At 56.5% G+C, this 22,532-nt stretch overlaps 11 protein-coding genes across 11 annotated transcripts; 1 reads left to right on the forward strand and 10 right to left on the reverse strand.

Annotated features, from left to right (window-relative positions):
- Positions 1-506: 506 nt before the first annotated feature.
- Positions 507-1,709, reverse strand: DQ04_00201180 (hypothetical protein; the record flags this gene model as incomplete). The annotated part of the gene is made up of 1 exon (XM_009308437.1): positions 507-1,709. The coding sequence occupies one exon, from the start codon at positions 1,707-1,709 to the stop codon at positions 507-509; it is 1,203 nt and encodes a 400-aa protein (XP_009306712.1).
- Positions 1,710-2,058: 349 nt separating this feature from the next.
- Positions 2,059-3,180, reverse strand: DQ04_00201190 (hypothetical protein; the record flags this gene model as incomplete). The annotated part of the gene is made up of 1 exon (XM_009308438.1): positions 2,059-3,180. One exon carries the CDS (start codon positions 3,178-3,180, stop codon positions 2,059-2,061), a length of 1,122 nt encoding a protein of 373 aa, XP_009306713.1.
- A 244-nt stretch (positions 3,181-3,424) lies between these two features.
- Positions 3,425-5,626, reverse strand: DQ04_00201200 (putative cell division control protein; the record flags this gene model as incomplete). Its single annotated transcript, XM_009308439.1, has 1 exon — positions 3,425-5,626. The coding sequence occupies one exon, from the start codon at positions 5,624-5,626 to the stop codon at positions 3,425-3,427; it is 2,202 nt and encodes a 733-aa protein (XP_009306714.1).
- Positions 5,627-6,009: 383 nt separating this feature from the next.
- Positions 6,010-7,851, reverse strand: DQ04_00201210 (hypothetical protein; the record flags this gene model as incomplete). Its single annotated transcript, XM_009308440.1, has 1 exon — positions 6,010-7,851. The coding sequence occupies one exon, from the start codon at positions 7,849-7,851 to the stop codon at positions 6,010-6,012; it is 1,842 nt and encodes a 613-aa protein (XP_009306715.1).
- A 729-nt stretch (positions 7,852-8,580) lies between these two features.
- Positions 8,581-10,056, reverse strand: DQ04_00201220 (putative inosine-5-monophosphate dehydrogenase; the record flags this gene model as incomplete). The annotated part of the gene is made up of 1 exon (XM_009308441.1): positions 8,581-10,056. One exon carries the CDS (start codon positions 10,054-10,056, stop codon positions 8,581-8,583), a length of 1,476 nt encoding a protein of 491 aa, XP_009306716.1.
- Positions 10,057-10,479: 423 nt separating this feature from the next.
- On the reverse strand, positions 10,480-11,463 carry DQ04_00201230 (lysine decarboxylase-like protein; the record flags this gene model as incomplete). The annotated part of the gene is made up of 1 exon (XM_009308442.1): positions 10,480-11,463. One exon carries the CDS (start codon positions 11,461-11,463, stop codon positions 10,480-10,482), a length of 984 nt encoding a protein of 327 aa, XP_009306717.1.
- A 1,676-nt stretch (positions 11,464-13,139) lies between these two features.
- DQ04_00201240 (OSM3-like kinesin) lies at positions 13,140-14,255 on the reverse strand (the record flags this gene model as incomplete). The annotated part of the gene is made up of 1 exon (XM_009308443.1): positions 13,140-14,255. One exon carries the CDS (start codon positions 14,253-14,255, stop codon positions 13,140-13,142), a length of 1,116 nt encoding a protein of 371 aa, XP_009306718.1.
- A 77-nt stretch (positions 14,256-14,332) lies between these two features.
- On the reverse strand, positions 14,333-16,630 carry DQ04_00201250 (OSM3-like kinesin; the record flags this gene model as incomplete). Its single annotated transcript, XM_009308444.1, has 1 exon — positions 14,333-16,630. The coding sequence occupies one exon, from the start codon at positions 16,628-16,630 to the stop codon at positions 14,333-14,335; it is 2,298 nt and encodes a 765-aa protein (XP_009306719.1).
- Positions 16,631-17,174: 544 nt separating this feature from the next.
- DQ04_00201260 (hypothetical protein) lies at positions 17,175-18,371 on the reverse strand (the record flags this gene model as incomplete). The annotated part of the gene is made up of 1 exon (XM_009308445.1): positions 17,175-18,371. One exon carries the CDS (start codon positions 18,369-18,371, stop codon positions 17,175-17,177), a length of 1,197 nt encoding a protein of 398 aa, XP_009306720.1.
- A 394-nt stretch (positions 18,372-18,765) lies between these two features.
- On the reverse strand, positions 18,766-19,296 carry DQ04_00201270 (hypothetical protein; the record flags this gene model as incomplete). The annotated part of the gene is made up of 1 exon (XM_009308446.1): positions 18,766-19,296. The coding sequence occupies one exon, from the start codon at positions 19,294-19,296 to the stop codon at positions 18,766-18,768; it is 531 nt and encodes a 176-aa protein (XP_009306721.1).
- A 2,515-nt stretch (positions 19,297-21,811) lies between these two features.
- Positions 21,812-22,126, forward strand: DQ04_00201280 (hypothetical protein; the record flags this gene model as incomplete). Its single annotated transcript, XM_009308447.1, has 1 exon — positions 21,812-22,126. The coding sequence occupies one exon, from the start codon at positions 21,812-21,814 to the stop codon at positions 22,124-22,126; it is 315 nt and encodes a 104-aa protein (XP_009306722.1).
- Positions 22,127-22,532: the final 406 nt, after the last annotated feature.

Raw genomic sequence — 22,532 nt, forward strand, 5'->3', positions numbered from 1 at the left:
CTTCCGTACATGTGTCTCAGGGTACGAATCGATAAGGCTTTACTTTTCATGTGCGGCGCACCGCGTCCAAAGGTGTCCTAAGCTTGTGTCTCATCACAGGTGCAGCAGCAGCAGCAGCAGTAGCGGAATCACAGGTCAGGCCAAAAGTTACAAAAGTTGTCGTCAGCCATCCTGCCCATCTTCCTTAATTTTGACGGCACGTTGTGCTTGGAAGTGTGGTGAAGGTTAATGTGGATCACTCTCTGATTGCTCACTAGACAGTCTACAATACAGCAATGGGGAGGGCACAAAGCAAGCAAGAATAACAAAGCCATGTGAAATGGAACAGAGTTGTAGTACAGGCAGACACCAACATAACACGCCAAGCTCATTCTTTTCACGACCCCACTACTCAANAAGCCATGTGAAATGGAACAGAGTTGTAGTACAGGCAGACACCAACATAACACGCCAAGCTCATTCTTTTCACGACCCCACTACTCAAGCCACTTTGTACTGTTGTTCCATTACGACAAGTCGTCCTCACACGCTACGGCGTAGTGCGAGTGGCGTCTGTGGGGGCGTGACGCCGTACTCATGGCATCGCCGCCCTGGCGGCCGCGCAGCAGATGGGCCACCATCTCGTTAACACTGCCTCCACTGCTGCTGCTGCTGATATCGTTCACGTCCGTCTCATCGCCTGCCGCAGTTGTTGTTGCCGTCGTCGTTGCCGTGCGTTTTCGTGGTGTGTCGACAACCAAGCATCGATTGAGGCCCTCGCGCAGGAGTTGCTCCCTTCGCTTGACGTCGTGTCGCCAGCGCTGGCGTTCAACTGTCTTCCGCTTGTCATCGTGACCGTCAAAGCTACTTGTCCCGTCTTCTGTGTCGTTATCATTGTCATCGCCCTCGACGGACCTGCTGGTCGGTGGTGATGGAGCCCTTTGCAGCTCCATTTGTGCGGCGAACAGCCGGTCCAAAACAGCCTTCGCGTCGGACGGAGTTGACTTGCTGCTGTTGCGGGACCTTGGCTTTGCACTGCAGTTCAGCCAGCTGTATGCCTCTGCCCGCTCGTGGTCAACGGCGTTCGCCACGCAGCAACTTCGCATTGGGTCGCGCTCCCCCGCCTCGAGCCACGCCAGCGGCTGCGTGAGTAGTTGCCGCACCTCGCCCAGCTCTTTCGCAATGGTCTGCAGGGTGTGTGGCGGGACAACGTCCGCTGCCGCAGCACCGTTCATGCTGCGGGAGCGTGGGCTTCTCTCTCGTAAGCCGACAGTTTTGGCGAGAGCGTCGGCACCGCGGAGCAGCAGACGTACCCGAGACGCGAAGTTGCAACGCTGCTTTGACCAGTGGCACGCCACCAACGCGCTCTCCTGTGTGGTGGAGTCAATCTTCTTATCGAGCGCGCGCAGCTCACTCTGCAGCTCCTCCAGTTCTCTGGTCTTGCGCTGTCTTTCCTGGTTCAAGTGCTCAAGTGTGGTGTGGAGTGCGGTGCACTGTGCCGTCTTGGGCTGCACATACTCGTCGTGTATCTGCGCCACCAACGCGCGCGCGTCACGGCGCATGGCGGCTGGGAGGAGCGCGGCGGCCTGCAGCAGTGGCACGCGGTTGTGGCCAGTGTGCGGCCCAACCAGCAGCGACAGACCACTGCACGGCGTATGGCAGGTGGTGCAGTAGTAGTCCTCCACCTCCCCGGGGAAAGTGGGGCACGCGGAGTAACGTACCTGTGCCATGCACGCACACAGTGTTTCTATCAAGAGTGACAGCAATACCGGCAAATACGACTTGTTTTTATGTGCGTTTGCTCGTTTGTTTGCGTCTTGCCTCTTCTATGATGTCGCGTCTATTGTCTATGCCACTGGAGCGGACTGGTGAGGAGGAACCAGCTAAAAAAGAAGCTAGAACGAATAAGCGTAATAGGCAGAAGGGAGAGAGATGGTAATTGTGCAGCAGCAGTTCCCCCCATCCATTCCCCACAGACAGTATGCGTGCATGCATGCATCCAATGCAAACATTTATTCTCGATGCGTATCTGAGGAGCTCAATTCCGCTGCGCCTTCCTGCACGCCATACCTGCAACACTCACGAGGCTCTTCCCCGCTTGCGTGGCGGTTCCACCCCGACCTTATCATCACCACCAACCGAAACCGACGACGACGACGAGGCCTGTCGCTTCCTTTGCTGCTGCTGCGGCGGCCGCGGCACCCAGCGTATGCGTGTCGCACGCACCGTCATGCCCAAATCACTTGACGCGTCGCTTATGACTTCTGTTGAAGTTTGCCAGTCGTGCAACCCCCGCATCCGCGTCAGCGCCGCGTCCATACTCTCGTGCTCGTCCAAACAACCCGCATCCGCAGCTTCAGTGCCACCACACGGTAACGTCTTGGCGTTCTCCTGCTGCAGGAGCCGCAGAAAGTCGCCCTCAACATCGTCCACACGCTGTTCACAGAAATTGATCACCTCACACGACGGGTTCGCGGCGAGAATCTCCGTCAGTGTGTACAGCAGCTGCGGCCAGTCCTTCGGGTTGCCGTAGAGGGCGTCGCACAGCACCACAAGGTCAACGCGGTCCAGCAGCCGCTGCAGCGCCGAGAAGGACGCAGACGACACAGCGTACGGCGAAGACACTTTCCCTGCCGCACCGGCCATCTTTTTCTCCACCTTTTCTTCCTTCCGTTGCTGCACCTTCGTTCCCTTGGTCTTATTTATAGCATTCTTCAGGTTGGGCCGCGGGGGTGGCCCCCATCGCCACGCGAGTGCTGTGCAGGCGCCGCGCCCATGACTCCGCGACGCAATCCGCGCGGCATTCAGCTCAATATTCTTCTGCATGAGCGGTACGAGCTCCTTCAGGTCCGTTGTCACAACACGTGCCCCCGCCATCGCCAGCGCGATGCCGAGACAACCAACACCGGCGCCGAGCTCCACCACGCGGTACGCTGCCGCCGCCGTGTCGCGCAGCACGTGCTGCTGCAGGTAGCGCAGGGCGACACTGTTGCTGTTCCACAGCACTGCGCCCAGCTGGTCCTCGGCACTCTCCAGTTGCTGCAGCAGCTGCATCTCGTCGCAATCATCGGCTGCACTGTGTGTCGCACCGTTATTGCTGCTGCTGCCGCCATCGCCTGTGTCGTCATCGCCCACCGCCCAGTGCATCGTGGCGACGTCGCCGTACGGGCTTTCCACCTCCTTGACAACCCAGCGAAGCATCTACTGTGTGCGTGGGTGTGTGGCACCGCACCAGCAACAAGAAAAACGAAACCAGGAAGACAAGAAAGAGATCACAAGGCGTTGGGAAAGACCAAGGCGAACACGTGGGAAGACACATCATACAAAACAACCCCCCAAAGAAAATACAACTAATAACTTCAGACGCTCTTTTCTTTTCGTCACAGCCGTCGCTGGGAGTCTCCTCTTTTCCCCCCCGGCCTCTCTCCCTCTCCCACTCCGCCTTTTACAGAGTAGCAGCAGCGTTGTGGCCGGGACGCGTGGCGCGGTATAGCTCCTGCAGCGTCCGCTCCCTTTGCTCGACGCCCGCCAGCCGGTGCGTGGCCTCGTCGATGCGCTGCTGCATCTCCTGGCGCTCCGCCTCTCGGACGGCGGTGTAAAAGGCGAGCTGCCGCTGCGCATCCCGGAGCTGTGCGCCCCAATAGTCACAGGCGTGCTGCACAACGTCATCGCCTCCCTCCTGCAGGTGTGGCATCTGCCGTGCGAAGCAGACACGCACGATGCGCTCCACCCTCTGCTGGGCCGCAGCTGCTGCTGCGGTGACGGCCACCACTTGCTCGCGTTGGTGGTGCACGAGCTCCTCCAGCTGCATTGTCGCCTCCGTGGCGCTCACACTCCGCCAGAACTCGCCGCCGTCCTGCTGCTGCGCCGCTGCAACGCCTGCTGCCAGTCGTGCACGCAGCTCTGCCACATCTTCTCCGCCCTCATCCTTCTCCCCACCATCCTTGTTGTTGCTGCCGCTGCCCCTCATTTTCTTCGCTACTGGCTCGCCATCCCCCTGCTGCCTCCCTTCCCCCAGAAGCTGCCGCATGGTGGCGGGCAGCTGGCTCTCCACGAGTGCATGCACAACGTGTTGCATGCTCGGGTCCTCTTCGACCGCCTTCTTCTCTTCCTCCCTGTAATCGTCAACCTTGCGCACGTCATCGCTGCTTTCTACCGAGAGCGACCGGCGCTGTGTGGCGCCATCGCGGCTTGTCCGTCGCGCGCGTTTGCGGCCAATAAACGCTCGCTCCGCCTCCAATGCAACACGCCGCTTCGCCTCGCGCAGCCACATGTGACCCGCTGGCGTGGTGAAGTCCAATGGCCCCTCTTCTTCCTCCTCCTCCTCCTCTGTCGCCGGGGATTCCTCCGCGACCTTCACCACATCATTATTTACAACAGCAACTTGCTCCGCAACGCTGCTGCTGCTGCTGCGACTGTTGCTAACGGGCTCCGGCGCCGGCAGGCCTATAAATAGGTCATCTGCAAACGTGTTCTTCTGTACATCTGTTTCCCGTGTGGCCGTCACGACGCCAGGAAGTGACGCGAAGAGACTATCAAGGTCTCCCTGATCAATGTGACCACTGCTGCTGATGTTAGTGCTCTTTTTGTCGATGTTGCTGGCGCTGCCGATACTGGCCAGCAGCAGTGAACTCTTTTTGCCTTCCAGTTGGCGGTCCCCGGTGGTGGGCAGGCCGCTCGCCAGTCGCAGCAGCTCCACATTCACACCATCGGCGGCCGCTCCACGTTCCTGCTGTTGGTGCGCCTCGCTCCCTGACAAATCTTTCACCAGCACACGCTGCTTCGCCTGAATACCAGCTTCCTTCTTGTCCGCGCCGAGATCGATAGGCTGAAAGGCCCCTTGCTGTCGTCGCCTTGTAGTCTTGTCGACCTCCACATCATTATCACCCTTATCCTCATCATTATCGTTGTCCTCGACTGTGTCGTCACGCAGCCGTGTGTCACTGGGCCCCGCAAGATCCTCCAACATGGCACGCTCCATACGCTTTTTCGCGTTTGCTGACAGTGTGCCGGACTCGATCGCCTCACGGTTGCTCTGCAGCTTGGCGAGGAAGCTGGTGTGCTCAAGTTGCTTCTTGCGCTCCCTGCGCAGCCCCTTCTTCCCGTCCTGATTTGCCAGGCGGCTGACGGCGAACTCCACCATTTCCTTCTCGAACACCTCCGAGTTGACGGCGTCAGGTCTCGCCGCGCGCGTTTCGTGGCCCTGATGGGCGCCGCGGTGCCGCCTGCGCTCCGCCAGGAAGTCGTCCAGCGTCATCGACTCGTTTCTGATGCTGCCGCCGTCCTTCCGCTGCCGCTCGTACTCGAGGGCGTCGAGGAGGGCGTGGTAGTGCTCCTCGCAGAGCCACACCGGTCGGTTCATGCCGGTGCGGTGCCGCAGTTCGCGCGCTATGAGGTTCCACTGGTTGGCGAAGAGTGACTGCAGCTGCACGAGCTGCTCCTCCTCCGCGGCGGTCCACGCCTCATGGATGTGCAGGCGCGGGTCGAGGTAACTCTCCCACCGCTCGCGGCACTGCGCGGCCGTCTTGCGCACCAGCATCGACGCGACGCGCTCCCAGTTCTGCAGGCCATACACCGTCAGCGAGGCGCGCAGCACCTCGTCCTCGCTGTTCGTCCACGCACCGCCCTTAAAGCGCATCCGCGACATCTTCCTCCTTCCCCCTCACAGTCTCGCTTCCCTCCCCTCTTAATTCACTCAACAACAACAACAACAACAACAACAACAACAAAAAAGAAAGGTCAGCGAATGCAAAGCACCGACAAACAACAACAAAAAAAAGGCGACGCTTATAACACCACGCGAATGAGCAGACGGAACACGGCGACGGCGACACACACACACACAATCTGAGGGATTGCGCGGACACTGATTGTAACGAACCAACCAACTACACTACCATCGCCACCACAAACAACAACAACATCATATTAAACACAAAAACCAAACAAACCGGTGCGCGGGGACGCGTATCTGTCTGGTGTGAATACGTCTGAGTATGCCCTTCCCTCCCTCCCCTGCGACGCTTAAATTCACGGCGACCCCTCGCGGATGGCGATGCCGCGGCGTTGCGCGACGGCCTCCACGCAGGCCACGAGCTCCGCTGGGACCTGAAGCGAGGGGTCACGCACGAGCAGCAACATGCGCCCCACGTCTGCCTCACCAATCCCTGCACTATTGATTCCCCTATCACCACCACCACCACCGCCGCCAGACGCCGTGCTTCTTTGCAGGCGCTGCAGCTCCTTTTGCCACTCCCGCATGATGCGTCCATAGAAGTAGTAGATGGCGTCCTTTTGGCAAAGACCCAGACGCAGGCAGAGATCGAACAGCTCGTAGTCGATCGGTTGCACGCTCGGCATGCGGGAGGCTGTGTTGGGAATCCGCGCGAGTGCTCTGGCGCTAACGAACTGGCCCTGCTGCTGCTGAGCCCGCTGCAGAGCTGGGGCCTCGTGCTTGCCCAAGACGCTGGGGACAAGACATGACGGGCGGCCTTCGTCCTCGTCTGCCAGCATCGGTGAGCGGCGTGACAGGTTCCGATCGGCACGCGTTACACCCGCCTGGGAGGGGCGAATAATACCAGCAGCAGGAGCAGCAGCATGCACGACAAGATTGTCTTTTGTCTTCTCCGTTTGTTCCCCGACACCGTCATCGGTGAGGGCATCTGACACGGAAGTGTTCAGCCGGCGGATGTGGTGGCGTATGTGTTCCTCGAGCGGCAGCACGTAGTTGGTGTACAAGCGCGCCTTCTCTCGAAGTTCCTCCTTTAATGCATCCGAAAGCACCAATGTGATGGTGAGCTCCACATTATCTGAAGCAGTGTCTTGTGTTTTCCTTCCACTGGCAACCTGGTGCAGTTGATGAAACTCGCACAAGGCATTCGCTATGCTGTCTCGCAGCAGGTAACGCGTGGTCTCCAGAACGTAACGTGGGACTGTATCCCTTGCCACCTGTCCATCAGGTGTTTTTGATGTCGCTGGCGTTGCTGTTTCGGGCTCGGCTGTGTGCTGACGCGCCCCACCACCTGCACCTTCACCCGCGCTCCTATCGCAGTGGGGGAACGGGTCCAAGTGTGCGTACGACTGTACCGCGAAGGTGACGGTTGGGGAGTCCAACTCTCCATCGGGGAAGAAGCGGGCGGGGCTGTAGCCGTCATTCTCACTGGACCCATCAGCCGCGGCGAGGCGACACTGACGCAGCTGCTGAAACGACGGCGCGTCGACTGCCGCCGGCTCCACGGGCGTGATGAATGCGACATCGATCGGCTGCTGGATGGCGCCGCTCCAGAAACCGATGCCCTGCGCGACAGCATCAGCATCCATGACGAAGAGCATTCCTGGCGCTGCAGCTGCAGCTGGCGATGGCGCTGCCGGCTTGTGCAACCCCACGCCACTCCCACTCGTCGAAGGCGCCGTCACTACACCAAGCGGGTCTTCCTCCCCGTCCCCCGTCACTTCATTCTTTTCCACATGCGCCGCCGCCTCAACGGCAGCCGTACTGTGAGCATTGGGAAGCCGCAACTCACTGCACGAGAGCCCACGCTGCACTTCCCACGGAAGAAGTGCCGTCCACAGCTGCAAAGGGATATGCTTTGTGTACACGGACGCCGCCTTCCCTGTTACTGCGCTAAGCGACTTATGTTGATGCTGGTGATAGGAATGCTGTCGTTCCTGCTGCTGCTTTTGTTGGCGACGGGTGCATCCTCGCGATGGGTGCACCGTGATGCACAACGCGGCAGGGCATGTGGGCTTCTCCTGCAGCTGCAGGCGTTCCGCGTAGTGCACCCAGTCCCGCAGCACACGCCGAAGTGTGCCGGTGTCTTGTGACAGTGGCAGGGCGATGTGACTCCTCGCTATCTCGAATGCGGACCTCATCGCCCCACTTTTTGCCTCTCCACCTTCTCTCTTTCTCCCACCTTTCCATCAGCAAATAAAATAACAACAACACCGTAGAGACGGAGAGAGAAAAAGAGAGATTGTGGGTGTGGTCAGAGCAGCAATGCGCTATGGCTCCATCCCATTATGCCGACAGTTGCGCCATGCCACCCCTACGTCTTGTTTCCCCGTGACAAAACAAAACAAGTTTCACCCCGAGTGGAACACACCGGGCACACCTCTCTTCCTTCCCCATGCCCTCCTCGGCTCTGGCCCTACCTTTATCACAGTGTTGAGGACGATCGTTCTTGAACTCTTCTCTGCTCAGCAAAAGGCACCGTTGTATTGATAAAAACAACACACCTTGACCGGCGGAAAGCACAACCACAAACACGGTCAGATTGTGTACGCCAGCCTAAGGCACCGGTAATATAATTAGTGTGCGTACAAACAAAAAGCACATATCATGTGTAGCCTGATCCTTTTCCCTCCTTTCTAATAGCCCCCGCCCCCCCTTTTTTTTTTCTTTTTAGGATTCACACCAAATCCTCAGCTTATTTCCCGGCTCTTCACATGGACGCTGTATGATGTGTGGCTGTGGCGAAGCGGGAAACAACGCCACAGGGCGTCAATGCGACAGATCGTTATTTTTAATCCCATTTTCCATTTTGATTGAGAGCAGACAGAAAGCCGGACACCCATTTCGACATCTATATACAAGAATAAGGGTCACAGCTTGGATATATCGTGGCTGCCGCTTTCCCGGAGGCCTGAACCGGTCATGCGGAGAAAACGCGCCTTTGCGTGCATTTCCGGGATGGTGCGGGCGCCGCAGTACGACATACCGGAGCGCAGGCCGCCGACGAGCTGCCGCACGATCGGCGCGATCGGGCCTTTGCACGGCACACTGCCTTCCACGCCCTCCGGCACCATCTCCACGAATACGTCCTCGTCCAACGTGCGCTCGCGCTCAGCCTTGCTGAGGTTCGCACCAAAGCCGGCCATACCACGGATGATCTTTACTTTGCGGCCGTCCTTCACGAGCACGCGTCCCGGCGCCTCGTCAGTGCCGGCCAGCACGTTGCCGAGCATGACAGTGTCGGCGCCAGCGGCGATAGCCTTGCAGATGTCGCCCGCCATCTTCACGCCGCCGTCGGCGATGCACGGGACGTTGTACCGCCGCGCCACACGCGTGCACGCCATGACGGCGTAGAGCTGCGGCACACCTGAGCCCGCGACGAGGCGCGTCGTGCAGATGCTGCCAGGGCCCACGCCAATCTTCAACCCGTCGGCGCCGGCGCGGATAAGTTCCTCCGCCGCCTCGCTCGTCGCGATATTGCCGGCGATGACGTCGACACTATTCGTGCGTGGGTCCGCCTTGAGCTGCCGGACCATGTCGATGCAAATACTGCTGTGGCCGTGGGCGATGTCCACCACCAGCACGTCCGCGCCCGCTGCAACGAGCCGCGCGGCGCGTGTGATGTCGTCGCGTTTCACGCCAACAGCGGCGCCAACAAGCAGACGGCCGCGGGAGTCGCGTGAGGCCTGCTTGTTCTCCGTCAGCCTCAAAACATCGGAAAGTGTCACAAGGTACAGCAGCTCACCGCTCGGCCCAACAATGGGGATGTTCGCGGTGCGGTGTGCCCGCATCATCTCTCGCGCCTCCTCCAGTGTAATATCTATCTTTCTTGACACCACCATCTGCTTCAGCGGTGTCATGAGCTTTGACACGGGTGTGCTGGCGTCGGCGAACACGAGATCACGCCTTGTGATGATGCCGAGCAGTGTGCGTTTGGTGAAGTCGTTAACCACCATGAGGCAGTTAACGCCACCCTTGCGCCCGCTCCAGTTGAGGCCCTCGAGTGCCTCTTCTTTGGTCTGGTTCGGCGTGATCATGCGGGGCTCCTCAATCAGAAAAGTTTGTGCTCGCTTGACCTTGTACACCATCCCGCACTGCTCGTCGATGCTGCAGAAGCGGTGCAGGATACCAATACCTCCCTCGCGTGCCATCGCGATAGCGGTCTGCTGTTCACAGACGGTATCCATGTTGCTGGCAACGATGGGTATATGCAGCTTCACGTTGCGGGAGAGGCGTGTACCGGTGCTCACCTCTTTGCGGGAGCGCACAGGGCTTTTCTGTGGGATGAGCAGCACATCGTCGTACGTGAGTGCCACCGGGATGGTGTCCACATTACTTAGAGACATTTCAGACCTTTTTTTTTTCTTCAACCTTCTACAGGCGTGCAGCAAGAGGAGAACCAAATAAAGTAGAAAGCCATACACACACACACACACACACATGTGAATCTGCGTTAGAGAGTGGGTGGCTGTGTTTGTGTTTCTGCGTTTATGCTAGCCTTAAGGAGGACAACACACAGGAAAATAACAAATAACAAGACAAAATCATAAGCAGATCGCACCGCCCATGAAGCGTCTCACCTTTCCTTTATACCCCACACATATTCTTCCTCCTTTTGGGCTTCGAGCATCTAAAACGCGACCACAGCGTCACACGACACGAGAAAGCATTTAGAACCATTGTACAAACACCCACAGCTCCTCTTTCCGTTTCATTTTTAGTATATATATATATATATGTACTTAGGTGCTACTGCAGCCACTTCTGGCCTACGGACGCGTGTGCCACTGCAGCGAGGCCCCCGGCGGAGATGGCGGCGTGAACGACTCCAGAGCCTGCATCAGCTCCACCGCGGTGGGCCGCACAACAAACGCAGACGTGATGTACTCTTCCAGAAAGCCCTCCCTCACCATGTGCTGCAGGTGCGCGAGGAAGGGGTCAAAGAAGCCATCCACATTGACAATGCCGATCTTCGTCTGGTACGCATTAAGCTGCTGCAGCGTCAGCACCTCCAGCAGCTCGTCAAACGTCCCCAGTCCACCCGGAAGAGCTACCACCATGCTAGAGTGGGCGAACATGATGCTCTTGCGCTCGCTCATCGTCTGCGTCATGTACACCACGTCGCCCAGCATATCACCCATCACCTCGCGCGGCATCAGTGCGTGCGGCGTCACCGCCACAACACGCCCGCCGTGCTGCTTTGTTGCCCGCGCCACAGCGCCCATGACACCAACGGTGCCGCCGCCGTACACGAGCGGCAGTCTGCACGTCACGGCGAGGTACTCGCCCAGCGCCTCCGCCTCGGCGACGTAGCTGCGCTTCGCCCCCACACGGGAGCCGCAGAAGACAAGCACGCCCTTCTGCTGCCGCAGCGGCGCGGCCGACGCGTCCGCCACACGGGCGGCGAGCTGCACGTCGTCGGCGCTGACTGGCATCGACTGCAGCTCTGCCATGACGCGGTCGCTCGAAAACTCAGCACGGGAAGTGTTGCTGATGTCAAGCCGCTGCAGCGCAGCTAAGAAGTGCTGAAGCGGGGCGCTCTGCTTGTGCACCTCCTTCACGTCCTCGCGCGACGCATAGCGTTCCACCACACAGTAGCGCAGCGGGTTACTCTCGTCGCGGTGCAGCTCGTACGTGATGAGGCCGGGCTCGTGCTGCTTGTAGTGCTGCTGCAGCTGCCGGAAAGCCTCCAGGAAGGGACGCTCTTGCGCCTTCGTACTCAGCGTCACTGTGAAGAGAATGCAATACACCATTGTTGTGCAAACTGGGAGACTAGCAGGGGAGAAACAAACACTGCCGTCACACACACCACACCACACCACACCACAGCACACAGAGAAAGAGAGAGACAAGGGCTCAATTGCGCAACAACAAGCACAGAACCACCTATTGCATTGCGTCCAAGCCATGCGGCCTAGACTATGGAACAATATCCACCGTGTGGCGGACGCGCCCCCCACACCTTGCACTGAAGGAGCTACCCCAAAATACCCACGGCACACATACACACACGGAAGGTGCGAGGGAAAGGGCTGGCAAACAACACTCAACAAAAACGTAGGAAACGCCCAAACCACAAAGCAAAACAACAACAAAAAAGGAAGATTTATGCGTATTGCCGCGCATAATATGAAGAGTCGGCGTGCACCGTTCAGTTCGTGGAGAGAATGCACCACTGATGCTGTTTCTTTTGCCCCCCCCTCCTCTTACTACTGCAAGCTGCGGCGAGCGGTGCGGAGCGACTAAGGCGCAGTTACGTCACCTTCTCCATCCCCTACACCGAAAGAAAAGCCCACGCGTAGCAGAAAGCGACCAAAGTGGAGTCGGAAGGTCAACATAAGGCGAAGATCACACAAACATAATGACAACACAGCTCTTCAAACATTCCGACACACAGAATAGAGAAACACACACACACACACACACACATAAAAGAAGGGCAGGTCGAAAAAGAAACATGCTGTTCAGTGACTGTGCAGTCCTTTCATATATCTTTCCCCCCTCTCTCTTTCTCTGTTTGTGTGTGTATGTGCGTGTGCGTGTGCCCGTGTTATTTCCACGTGCACCTACCACAGCCCACACACCCTGACGCCTCTCTCTCATCCCTCACATTGTGCTTGACGTGCACATACATATACCTTCGCGTATTCATACGGCATATAGTATATATATATATATATATATATATATGACTATATATAGAGCACTGAGGTGCGCTGCGGGAACAAACACAGTGGCGCGTTTTTCTTTATATCAGGAGAGAGCGCACGCGGGCACACACAGACACATATACACATATACACCCCTCTCCACACCCGTAGAGGCTCACGTGCACATTTTCTACTACCGCTACGGCAAAAAGAAAAGGGGACCACACAACGCCCCTCCCCAACCAGCCAAAAACAAAAACAAAAAAAAGCATTAGTAATAATAATAATATAATGCAATACATCTACTCATGGTAGCGCTGATCAAGGCTGAACATATCTCCATATAAAGCGCATGAGGCTTCACGTGCGCGCATCCACACCCGGAAGAAGAAAAAACAAAAAAAAAAAAANAAAAAAAAAAAAAACAAGACACATCTTCACTCCTCTCTTTCTCGCTTTCTTTCTCTTCCTTGCTTGCATCACCACGCATTGCTGTGCGGAAGGCGAAAGATGCAGAGGAGCGAAACAATGACGGAAGGACCCAAACGCCCTTCAGCTCCCCACTCACAAGCCATCTCTCGCCCATCCCAGGAAGAACAGCTGCAGCACAAAAATTTGTACAAATTAGAAAGCAAACAAACAAAGAAGGAACACCACCCCACCAACAAAGAAGAGACCCAACATCTGCAACAGCAACAAGAGGATAGGATGTACGGCAGCTGCACTCCATTGAAACGACTTATATCTCACCCACCCAACACCAAAGCAAGCACCACATCTCAGTACTCGGCCCGCCGCACATTCGCCACCTCGCCGAGTGCGAAGAGGTTCTTCTTGCGCCGCTGCTCCTCCTTGGCACGCTCCAGCGCGTTTTGGATCTGCTCCTTCTTTTCGTAGACCTCCGCCTCCTCCTCCGTCTTGTCCATGCGGCGCAGCAGGCGCATCTGCTCCACCTTCTGCTCCTCGATTGTGTCGCGCAGATCCTCGCACTCGCACACCTTGCGGTCGTACTCCTCCTTCCAGTGATCCACCTCCGCCTCAAGCTTCTTGATCTTCTTCTTGAACTTCTTCAACTTCTCCTCTCGCTGGGTGACGTCGGTGCGGTGGTCCTCCGCGTACTCCTCAAGCCGCTGGTTCAGCGCGCGCTGGAAGTTCTCGTCACGCTCCTGCAGCTTCGCCCTGTAGCTGCTCTCCAGACGCTCGGAGTTTGNAAGCCGCTGGTTCAGCGCGCGCTGGAAGTTCTCGTCACGCTCCTGCAGCTTCGCCCTGTAGCTGCTCTCCAGACGCTCGGAGTTTGCCTGTACCTCCCGCAGCCTTTGCTGGAAGAACTCCGTCTTCTCGTTGCTCTTCACAATGAGCGCCTTCTGCTTTTCCAGAAGCCCCCGCATCTGATCAAGCTGCTCCGCACGCTCCTTCAGTCTTGCTGCCATGTCGGCCACCTTCTCGGCGCTGCCAGCGGCATCTTCCAGCTGCCGCTCGTACTCGCTGACCACCTCCTGCAGCTTCCCCTGCAGCTCCACGTAGCGCCGCTCACTCTCCGCCGTCTCGCGCCTCAGCGACTTGAGTTCCTCCTGCATCGCCTCCTTCGACTGCACAAGTGCTTCACACTTCGCACGCTCCTCCTCCACTTCACTACGGAGGCCGTCGAGTTCCTTCTCGCCAACCGCATCCACGGCGGCAGCGTCCTTGCGCAGTAACGCCAGCACCGCTTGCCCGTCGCTGCTCTCAGCGTCCACCTTGACGGCGGCCAACAGCTCCTTCTCTCGCCGCGCAAACTCCTGTCTCAGCACGTCGAGCTGCTGCCCCTGCGTGGTGGCCAGGGATGCACCACGGCGCTGCTCCTCCGCCGTGCGCAGCTGCGCCTGTTCCGCCGTCTTTGCGGCATCCGTGTACATCTGGCGCAGCTCATCGTTCTCCGTCACAACCTTGCGTATCTCCCCTTGGATGTCGACTGGCGTGTCCGGCAACGCCGCTATCGCGTCGAGGAGGTGATTGCGCTGCGACTGCGCCTTGTCCACGNCCCTTGGATGTCGACTGGCGTGTCCGGCAACGCCGCTATCGCGTCGAGGAGGTGATTGCGCTGCGACTGCGCCTTGTCCACGGCGGCGTGCAGCTTCGACAGCATGTCAGCGTACACACCCGCCTCCTGCGCATCCACCGCCTCAATCTTCTTTATGGTCTCTATTGAGGCCGTGGTGTCGCCGGTGACGCCAACGAGCGGCACCGTCTGCGCCTCCCGCATGGCAGTCTTTACCTCGTGCACGTAGTTGTGCATGTCTGACACGTGCTGCAGCGCAACGTCGTACGTCTTGTCGTCCTCAGCAAGGACGGCGCGGAGCTGCTGTACTATAATAGAGTCATTTGCACCTGGTTGGCTCAGCGCCTTCTTCGCCTGCTGCAGCTGCTCTACGCACGCCCTTAACATTTCCTCATGGCTCTTTTGCATGGCCTGCACCTTGGTGTCCATATTAGCCATGAGACCATTCTCCTGCAGCATTCGCTGCGCGTTCTCTAGTGCGGCACGCAACTCCGCCACCTCCTTGTCATTTACCATGGTGGCGTTAATCTGGAGTGACTCTGCCTTCTGCCGTTCCCTTGCTTCCTTCACTTCCTTCTTGGCTCCGCGCAGTTTCGACTCAGTCGACTTGAGTGCTGCTTGGGCCTCCTGCAGTTTATCCTCTAACTCCCGCGTCACCGTCTTGTGCTCCTTCCGCATCTGCTTCATCTCCACCTCTAGTTTCTGCACGGTGGTGTGCAGATGGGTCAGCTCAGCACTCTGTTTCCCGTGTGCACGGTCCCGCAGCACAGTTTCCAATTCATCAGTGCTTGTGATGGACTTGGCACCCTCCCCCTCACCACGGAGGTACTGCGAGCAGAGGTGCAGTATCTCCTCCCGCCGTGATCGCTCGTCACTGACACTGGACTCGGCGATCTGTAGATCATTCTGTAGCTGCACAATCTGCTCCTCCAGCTCCACAACTCGGGAGGTGGTGTCCTGTCGCTCCATGTTCAGCTTCGCTGTGACATTCTCGAAGTCCACAGCGTCCGCCTCGCGTGCCTTGGTGACGTTATCGAGGTTCACCTCCAACTCACCAACCTTCTCGCGGAGCTCCTCCACCTCCTTCTCAAGAGAATCCGTGCCCTCCGTTTCGTACTTCTTAAGCTTCTCCCGCAACTCGTGGACAATCTCAGTGAGCTCAACTATCTTCTGATCCTTCGTGTCCATGTTCACAACTGGCTTGTTCTTGATTTGCTTTGCGCGATCAGCGAACCGCAGGGTACTGACCGTCTCAGAGAAGTTGTGCTCGCTTGGCCCAATGTTGGCGAACATGACTGTCTTACTGGACCCACCGAGGGAGTCCTTCAGAAGCATCGTGAGAGGACTGCTGCGGAACGGCACGTGCCCCCTACCCTTCACAATGGTGTCAATCACCGTGCCGAGGGCGCTGAGCGAAAGATTGATGTTGCAGCCCTCCTTGAGCGTGTCACCAGCGGCACCTGTCTTGCTCTGCCGCTCCGACCCTGCGAGGTCGACAAGGTTCAGCTTGCTCGTCACGGAGCGGGAGTCACCGTCCTCGCAGATCTCCGTGCACTCAATAATGAGGCTGAAAACGGAGTGCGAGCGCGAGCTGTCCGCGTTAAGTTCCGTCGACGCGACGCGCCGCCGCTCATTGCCCTCCTCCATGTGCCGGAAGATGTCCTCCGGGCACTTCACCTGCGGGATGTGAGCGCCCTGCACGTAAAATGTCTTGTCCTTATTCTCTTTCAGCGCGAGGGGCACCTGCTGCCGCGCCAGTAGGTCCTGCACCTTGCCGTTGTAGAGCTCGATGAAGGAGACGTAGAGGGAGAACTGCTTGTTGGGCGACGTCTCACGCAGCGAGGCGATGTGGTTGAAAACGTGGCCAAAGCAGCGCGGTGTCATCCCCTTAAGCTCCTCTTCGTCCATCTTCCCCGTCATGGTGTGCGTCTTTCCGGATCCCGACTGGCCGTAGGCAAACACAGTGGCGTTGAATCCTTCTAGCACGGAGTCTACGAGCGGCATAATGAACTGCGTGAATATGTCCTTCTGGCTGAAGGTGTTGTTGATGACTGCGTCAAACGTCCAGCGGTCGGGCTCACCAACAATGCTGCGTACCGTAACAGTGTGCTCAGTGAGATCCACGTCGACACAGGACTTGTAGCCCTGCGCCCGCTCCTTCTCGTTGAGCGGGCGACATCGCACAAGAACCTTGATGTTCTCTGCCCCACTGTCGGCGTTTTTGCGCCCCATAATTCTTACAATTCTCAGTCAATGAAGGACTATAGCTGTGTATATATAGAGTAAGGGAGATGTATACACCAGTGCACCACTGTATCTTTTTTTTTCTTCTTGGTCTTCTTCCTTTGGTACCTCTCTGTGTGTGTGCGTGTTTGTGTGGGTATGTGCGGATCCTGCCGCGGTGAATGATATGACTTCCCCCTTTGACAACAAGAACGGAGATCCAAATGCCGGCAAGGAAAGCAAAGGCCCAAAGTGAACAGCACCTTAAAGGGAGGGAGGCAGATAGATGGATAGGCGAAGACCGATATGCTCTGTTTTTTTTTTCTTCACCCCCCGCCCCTTCCCCTCTCTTCTGTCTTCTTCGATGTGTCTGTTAAGGGTGTGAGGTGCTCCGGGCCCACCCCCAAGGTGCACCAGACGCGGACCACCAGAAGCAGCAGCGCCCAGAAGCCAGCCGTTCGAGAGAGAGAGAGAGAGAGAGAGAGAGAGCCACACACAAACACACACAAAGAAATAACGCCATCAACAAGTGATACTGATAGCCAATGCAACCCTACCGCTTCTTAGATTCTTGTTCCATCTGCCGCAGTGCAGCAATGATGTCAGCAGCCACTACGGGCTCCACGGAGAGGGTGTGATTCCCCTTCAGCTGATACCTGTCCAGCTCCAACACAGCACGCACAGCCTGCTCCACCAGGTGGAACGTCACTTCAAACGCTCTTTCCTGCTCATCGGCGAAAGCAGGAGGAGGAGAGGGTGCCGGGTGCTCAGGCTCATTCTCCACATCCTCTTCCTGCCGCTGTGACCTGTAGCGGGAGGACACTGGCGCTGCTGCCACCGCGGCAGCAGGTGCTCGCCGCACCACACAAGAGACGACAGTCCCAACACGCGAAAACAAGTCGCGAACTTCCGTGGCCCCGAAGTTTACAGGCATGCCGCGGACAAGCACCTTCTGACTGCTGATGCGTGTGGCCCCCATGTTGTCCTTAAAGGGAAATGCTCCAGTGTTCCTCAGCACTGTGGCGAGGTCCTGTGGAGAAAGTACTGGCGTCTTTCTCTCGCTGCTTCCTGGTTCGGCTATTGTGGCTGCCGCACGTGCCACCGCCATCTCCACGTCTTTCTGTTGATGCCGCACAGCATGAGGCCCAACTTTATCCAGCACAATTTTTTCCATAGTAAGACGCTCGACGCGTGCCTGCAAGGCCTCCAGGCGACTACTGAGGGCGGAGATCTGAACCGCCGCTGCTGCCGTCGCACCAGTTGCTGGTGCTTCTATCGGCTGCTGCTGCTGCTGCTCTGCCTCTACGCACCCCTCGCTCATGGTACAGGAAATCTTATCAACGGTCGCTTTCCCTGTCGCTGACACTGGTGGTGACGAAGCGACGCGTTGGAGAATAAGCTTCTCCATCTGCCGCACCAGGGCCTCCACGTTACGGTGTTGCAGGACCACATCAGAGGCTATCCGTGTCGTCTCTGTTACTTTTTGCTGCGTCCGCACAGCCTCCTCCTCCAATGCCACAATGCGCCTTTCCAGCACAGCCTGCTGCCGCTGCGCGAGCGAGAGGCCAGTCGCGTACTGCTGAAGAACACTGTCGGCGTGGGCGACACGCTCACTGATCTTCGCCAGTTGATCCTGCAGCCGAAGAACCATCTCATCAGATCTTTTTCCTTCCGACGGCTGTTGATCCACGGCTGCGCCCTTGGAGGCGTGGGGTGTGGGGGCAGCACGGAGCAGTGCCGCACGACGCATTGCCGTCCTCCCCGTTGGAGCAACAAAGAGCAGACAGCAGCCTGTTCTTGAGAGGAGGTGTGCCATCTCTACCACAACTTCAACGGGAGTCTTCTCCTACTCAGCTTCCTTCTTGGCCACTAGCAACTCCACCTGTTGCAAGATCAATGAATAGAGAAGAAGACGAAAAGAAAGACAGAAATGCCACCGCGCAGAGTGAGCCCGTCACGCTGTCCGTACTTGTGAGCAATTCATCTGCACGCACTCGCAACATAAGAGAGGAGGTACACGTTACCACCACTACTACTGTGTGTATTTAGATTCCCTTCGTTTAATCCCGCCGTCTCCTCGCTCAACGCACCGCTTCATATTGTGCTTCACTCAATGCAGTCTGTTGCCTGCTGATTGCCGGATATTAGCTCTCACGGTGGGACTCCTCAATGCGGCGCAGTTTACCCTCGAAGAAACGGTGACGACCAGCGCGGCCCAAACGCACACCGCCGCATCGCCGCAGTAACTCGTCGTCTTTCAGGCGCGTGATGTCAACATGTGCATCAGAGTCCTCCTCACTGTCACTGTTACTCTTCTCGCTGCTGCTGCTGCTACTACTACTTGGGCTGCGCTGTCGCTTTCGCCTCTCGGCGTCGCCCTTCCCAGCAGTGCGTGTGCCCGCCTCCTCCTCCTCCGCGTCGCTGTCGCTAACCGCCACCTTCTTTCTCCCGCGTTTCGTCGCCGACAGCGTGGAGTACACCGCATCGAGCTCGACGGCGAAGGTGGAGGCCTGCGGTGCCTGCGTGGCATCCGCCGCGTGCCCCAACCCCGTTGCGGTGTGCGGGTCGCGGCGCACCACCTTCACGTACGTCTTGACGCCCTGCGCGTCCCTACCGAGCCCCATGCCCTCCTTCCAGCCGTGGCGCTCCAGCATCTTCTTCGCGATCGACGACATCTGCCCTGCCGCTTCTCTATTAGGTGTGTGCGCACGCGGAAGCGCCGAGAAGAGACACAAGCGGGGAGAAGAGAGACGAAGCGATACACGTGAGCTGCCTACGCACCGCCCTCTGTGCGCTTCAGCAGGCAGGCACGCGCACACGCACACCGACCAGAAAACAGCGAAAGACAAAAAAAAAAAACATACACACACAGCGGCACCGCGGCTAATGAGTACCTCCTAATTTGCTCTTTTTTTTTTGTTTGCCTTGTCTGTTTGAGTCGTTCTCATGTATGCACCGCGTTTTGGGTTTGGAAGCTTCTCACACTCTCTCTTGCAACCTGGGAGAGAAACATGAGCGGATGCTAAGCGAGGAACACACAAAATGAATGCGACAGCCGTTTTGGTCTTACCGCCGCGGTGCACGAAAAAGCGAGGGCAAAAATGAGAGAATGCGTGCGTAGGAGTAGTGAGGTGATAGAAAAACACACATGTCTTTCTCTCTTAGCGTATGTATGTATGGATGTGTGCGTGTGTGTGTGGGACAATGGTAAAAGCGGTGAATAGCGGAACAAAAAAACAACAACAACAACAACGACGTGTGTGTGCGCATCCATACATACCGTGCATACATACATACGCACACACACACATGTATATATATATATATATATACAGCTGTCGGGCTCAAGTAGCAAGTAATGCCATCAGACAGACACACACACACACACACGCACACAACATTCCACTCTGAACCATTCCCTCAGTTTGTAATCGCCTCACAAAACGGGGAAAGACAGAGAAACACACACACACACACACATACTCAGACACATACACACACAGGCAACAGAATCACAGAAAAAAAAATTCAGAAGAAAGAGAAAACAAGAATAGTGGAGGTGGATGTAAACGCAGACGCTACACCTCCTCAGAATCTGCGTGAGCGGCATGCACATACGGGACGAAGAAGGACGCTTTCTTCCCTCGCTCGCTGTGCAGACCGCATATACAACTCCATTCCCATTCTGTTCGCCCTCCTTTTTCCAGACCTTTTTCCCCTTTTCTTTCTTCTATTGCTTACTATGCCGCAGCTTCTCCCAATTTCGCTTCGCTCACACATCATCTCATTTTTTCTTTCCTCTTCTTCTCCCTCACATTCACACGCACACACACACACACACAGAGATACACATATGGATTAACATGAACACACATACACGCACACACCTCCTCAGCCTCTCCCTCCATCCGCCACCTCGTCGCCTTTCACTCACTCAGCGCCCCCCCTCCTCTCTGCTGTTGTAATACTGCCCGTCGTGTAAACAGTACGCAATAGAGAGAGATAGAGGGTATGAAATTGAGTGCGAGGCAGAGTCTGCGTCAGGAGCAGGCACCAGCAAACAAAAAGAAAAGGAAATGAGGGGGATTCAGCCAAATAGTCAACAAAAAAAGGAAACTCAGAAGCAAAAACAACAAAAAGTAAGATGGGGGGAAGTGCACTTGTGGAGATTGGTGCATGGAGGTATCTCGCGTGGCGTGTATGCCCAACCAATGTGTGTATGTGTGTGTGTGAGTGGGAGTGGGTAGCTCCCTATTGGTTGAGTACATATATATATATACATATACATATATATATATATGTATATGTATATCTGTATATATATATATGGATACAACCTCTTGCTATTCTTTTTTTTTTTCCTCCCTCGTGCTTTTCCCTTTCTCTTTCATCTTTTCATTCCCACCCCTCTTCGGCCTCCTCCTTCCTGAATATATTGTTTTCCCTTTTCATCTGTTTTGGTTTCCCTTTCGGCTGCGTATTCCCTTTTTTTGTCTCTTCTTTTCCCCTTCGATTTTGATTGATTTTCAGATCCTTTGGTTTGTAATATATATATATATATATATATATTAGGTAGGTAGATGGAGGCAAAAGAAGGAGCGAACGAGTGAAGACGAAATGTTCACTCTCGTGTGTGTTTGTATGTGTTTGCGTGCCTGTCTTTGTTTGCCCATTGGTTTGCTTGTAATCTGTGTAGTTGTTGTTCTGGGTGCATTTTATGGTGGAGGGGGGTGTTCTTGTTCGTGCCGACATACAGATCCCACGGCGTCGTTCGATCACTCATTCATTGACTCACGTACGCAGTAATACACAGGCACGCCCCCACCCCCTTTGCCAGTGTATTCCACGCCTCCCTGCTCCTTCGCTCTTGATGTACGTTTCCTCACCTCCCTCCCCCCCCTGCTGCTGCTGCTGCTGCTGCTGCACACACACACAAATCGAACACGCAAGACGCCGTCGTACGCGATGGCTGGCGGCCGGCAGGGGGTGGGGGAGGGAGAGCGAAAGGCATCAGCGAACGAAGACACGTGCCCACACATCAATATACACCATGAAGCAAGAAAAAAAAAAAAGAAAGAAAGATGAAAAACAAAACTAAAAAAAATTGTTACTGCTCATGTCGCTGTTGTTGTTGTTGTTGTCGTAATAGTTGTGGAAGCAGAAGCAGTGGGAGAGTGAGAGAGAGCCTCAATGCGTGCAGAGGCGTGGGATCCGAGGCGCCAAAAAGAAGCATTAGACAACCAGAGACCTGCACATTCTCGCGCGACTTCCTGCTTCTGCTGCGGTCATCGCTGCCCCTTTGTGTGTCAGCATGAAAGCTGTCAGACCCGAAACGTGGAGAGCAGGGGGAGCTGCCCCACGACACTCCCCTCCCCAGCACCCGCCAGTGTACCTCTCCCCGTCCTGCGGTGTTCCATTTGTGTTGGTGCCAACACATCCGTGCTGCTCCAACAGCCGTTGCTGCTTCACCACCACCACCAACAACACCACCACCAACAGCAATGAAGTGGAGCAAATACACAACATTAAATCAAAAGAATTGCGTGAGAGAGCACACAGAGACGATGGAGGAGAACAATGCAAACCTGCGTGCGGGACGAAGTAACAACGACAAATGCCGTAGATACGCACTACACCCAGCCTGCTACTCCCGCCCCCACTCCTCTTTCTCTCTCCTTCCTTCATATTTTCTCCCTTCTCTCTCATTATTCGTCCTGTATCCATTCGTGGCCGCCCCCCCATCCACCCACACATGCACGCAGTAAAAGGCAGCGGTAGCGGCAGTACAAAAATCTCTCATCAGGAGCAGAACACAACGACAGACAGAAGCCGTGGAACACACAAGAAAACGCAAATGCCAACGGCGGTGACGGCAGAGGCAGCAACAGGAATAAATCCCGAGCAGCGAGCT

Source organism: Trypanosoma grayi, assembly GCF_000691245.1.
Source record: "Trypanosoma grayi strain ANR4 Tgr_20_V1, whole genome shotgun sequence".
NCBI classification, from domain to species: domain Eukaryota; phylum Euglenozoa; class Kinetoplastea; order Trypanosomatida; family Trypanosomatidae; genus Trypanosoma; species Trypanosoma grayi.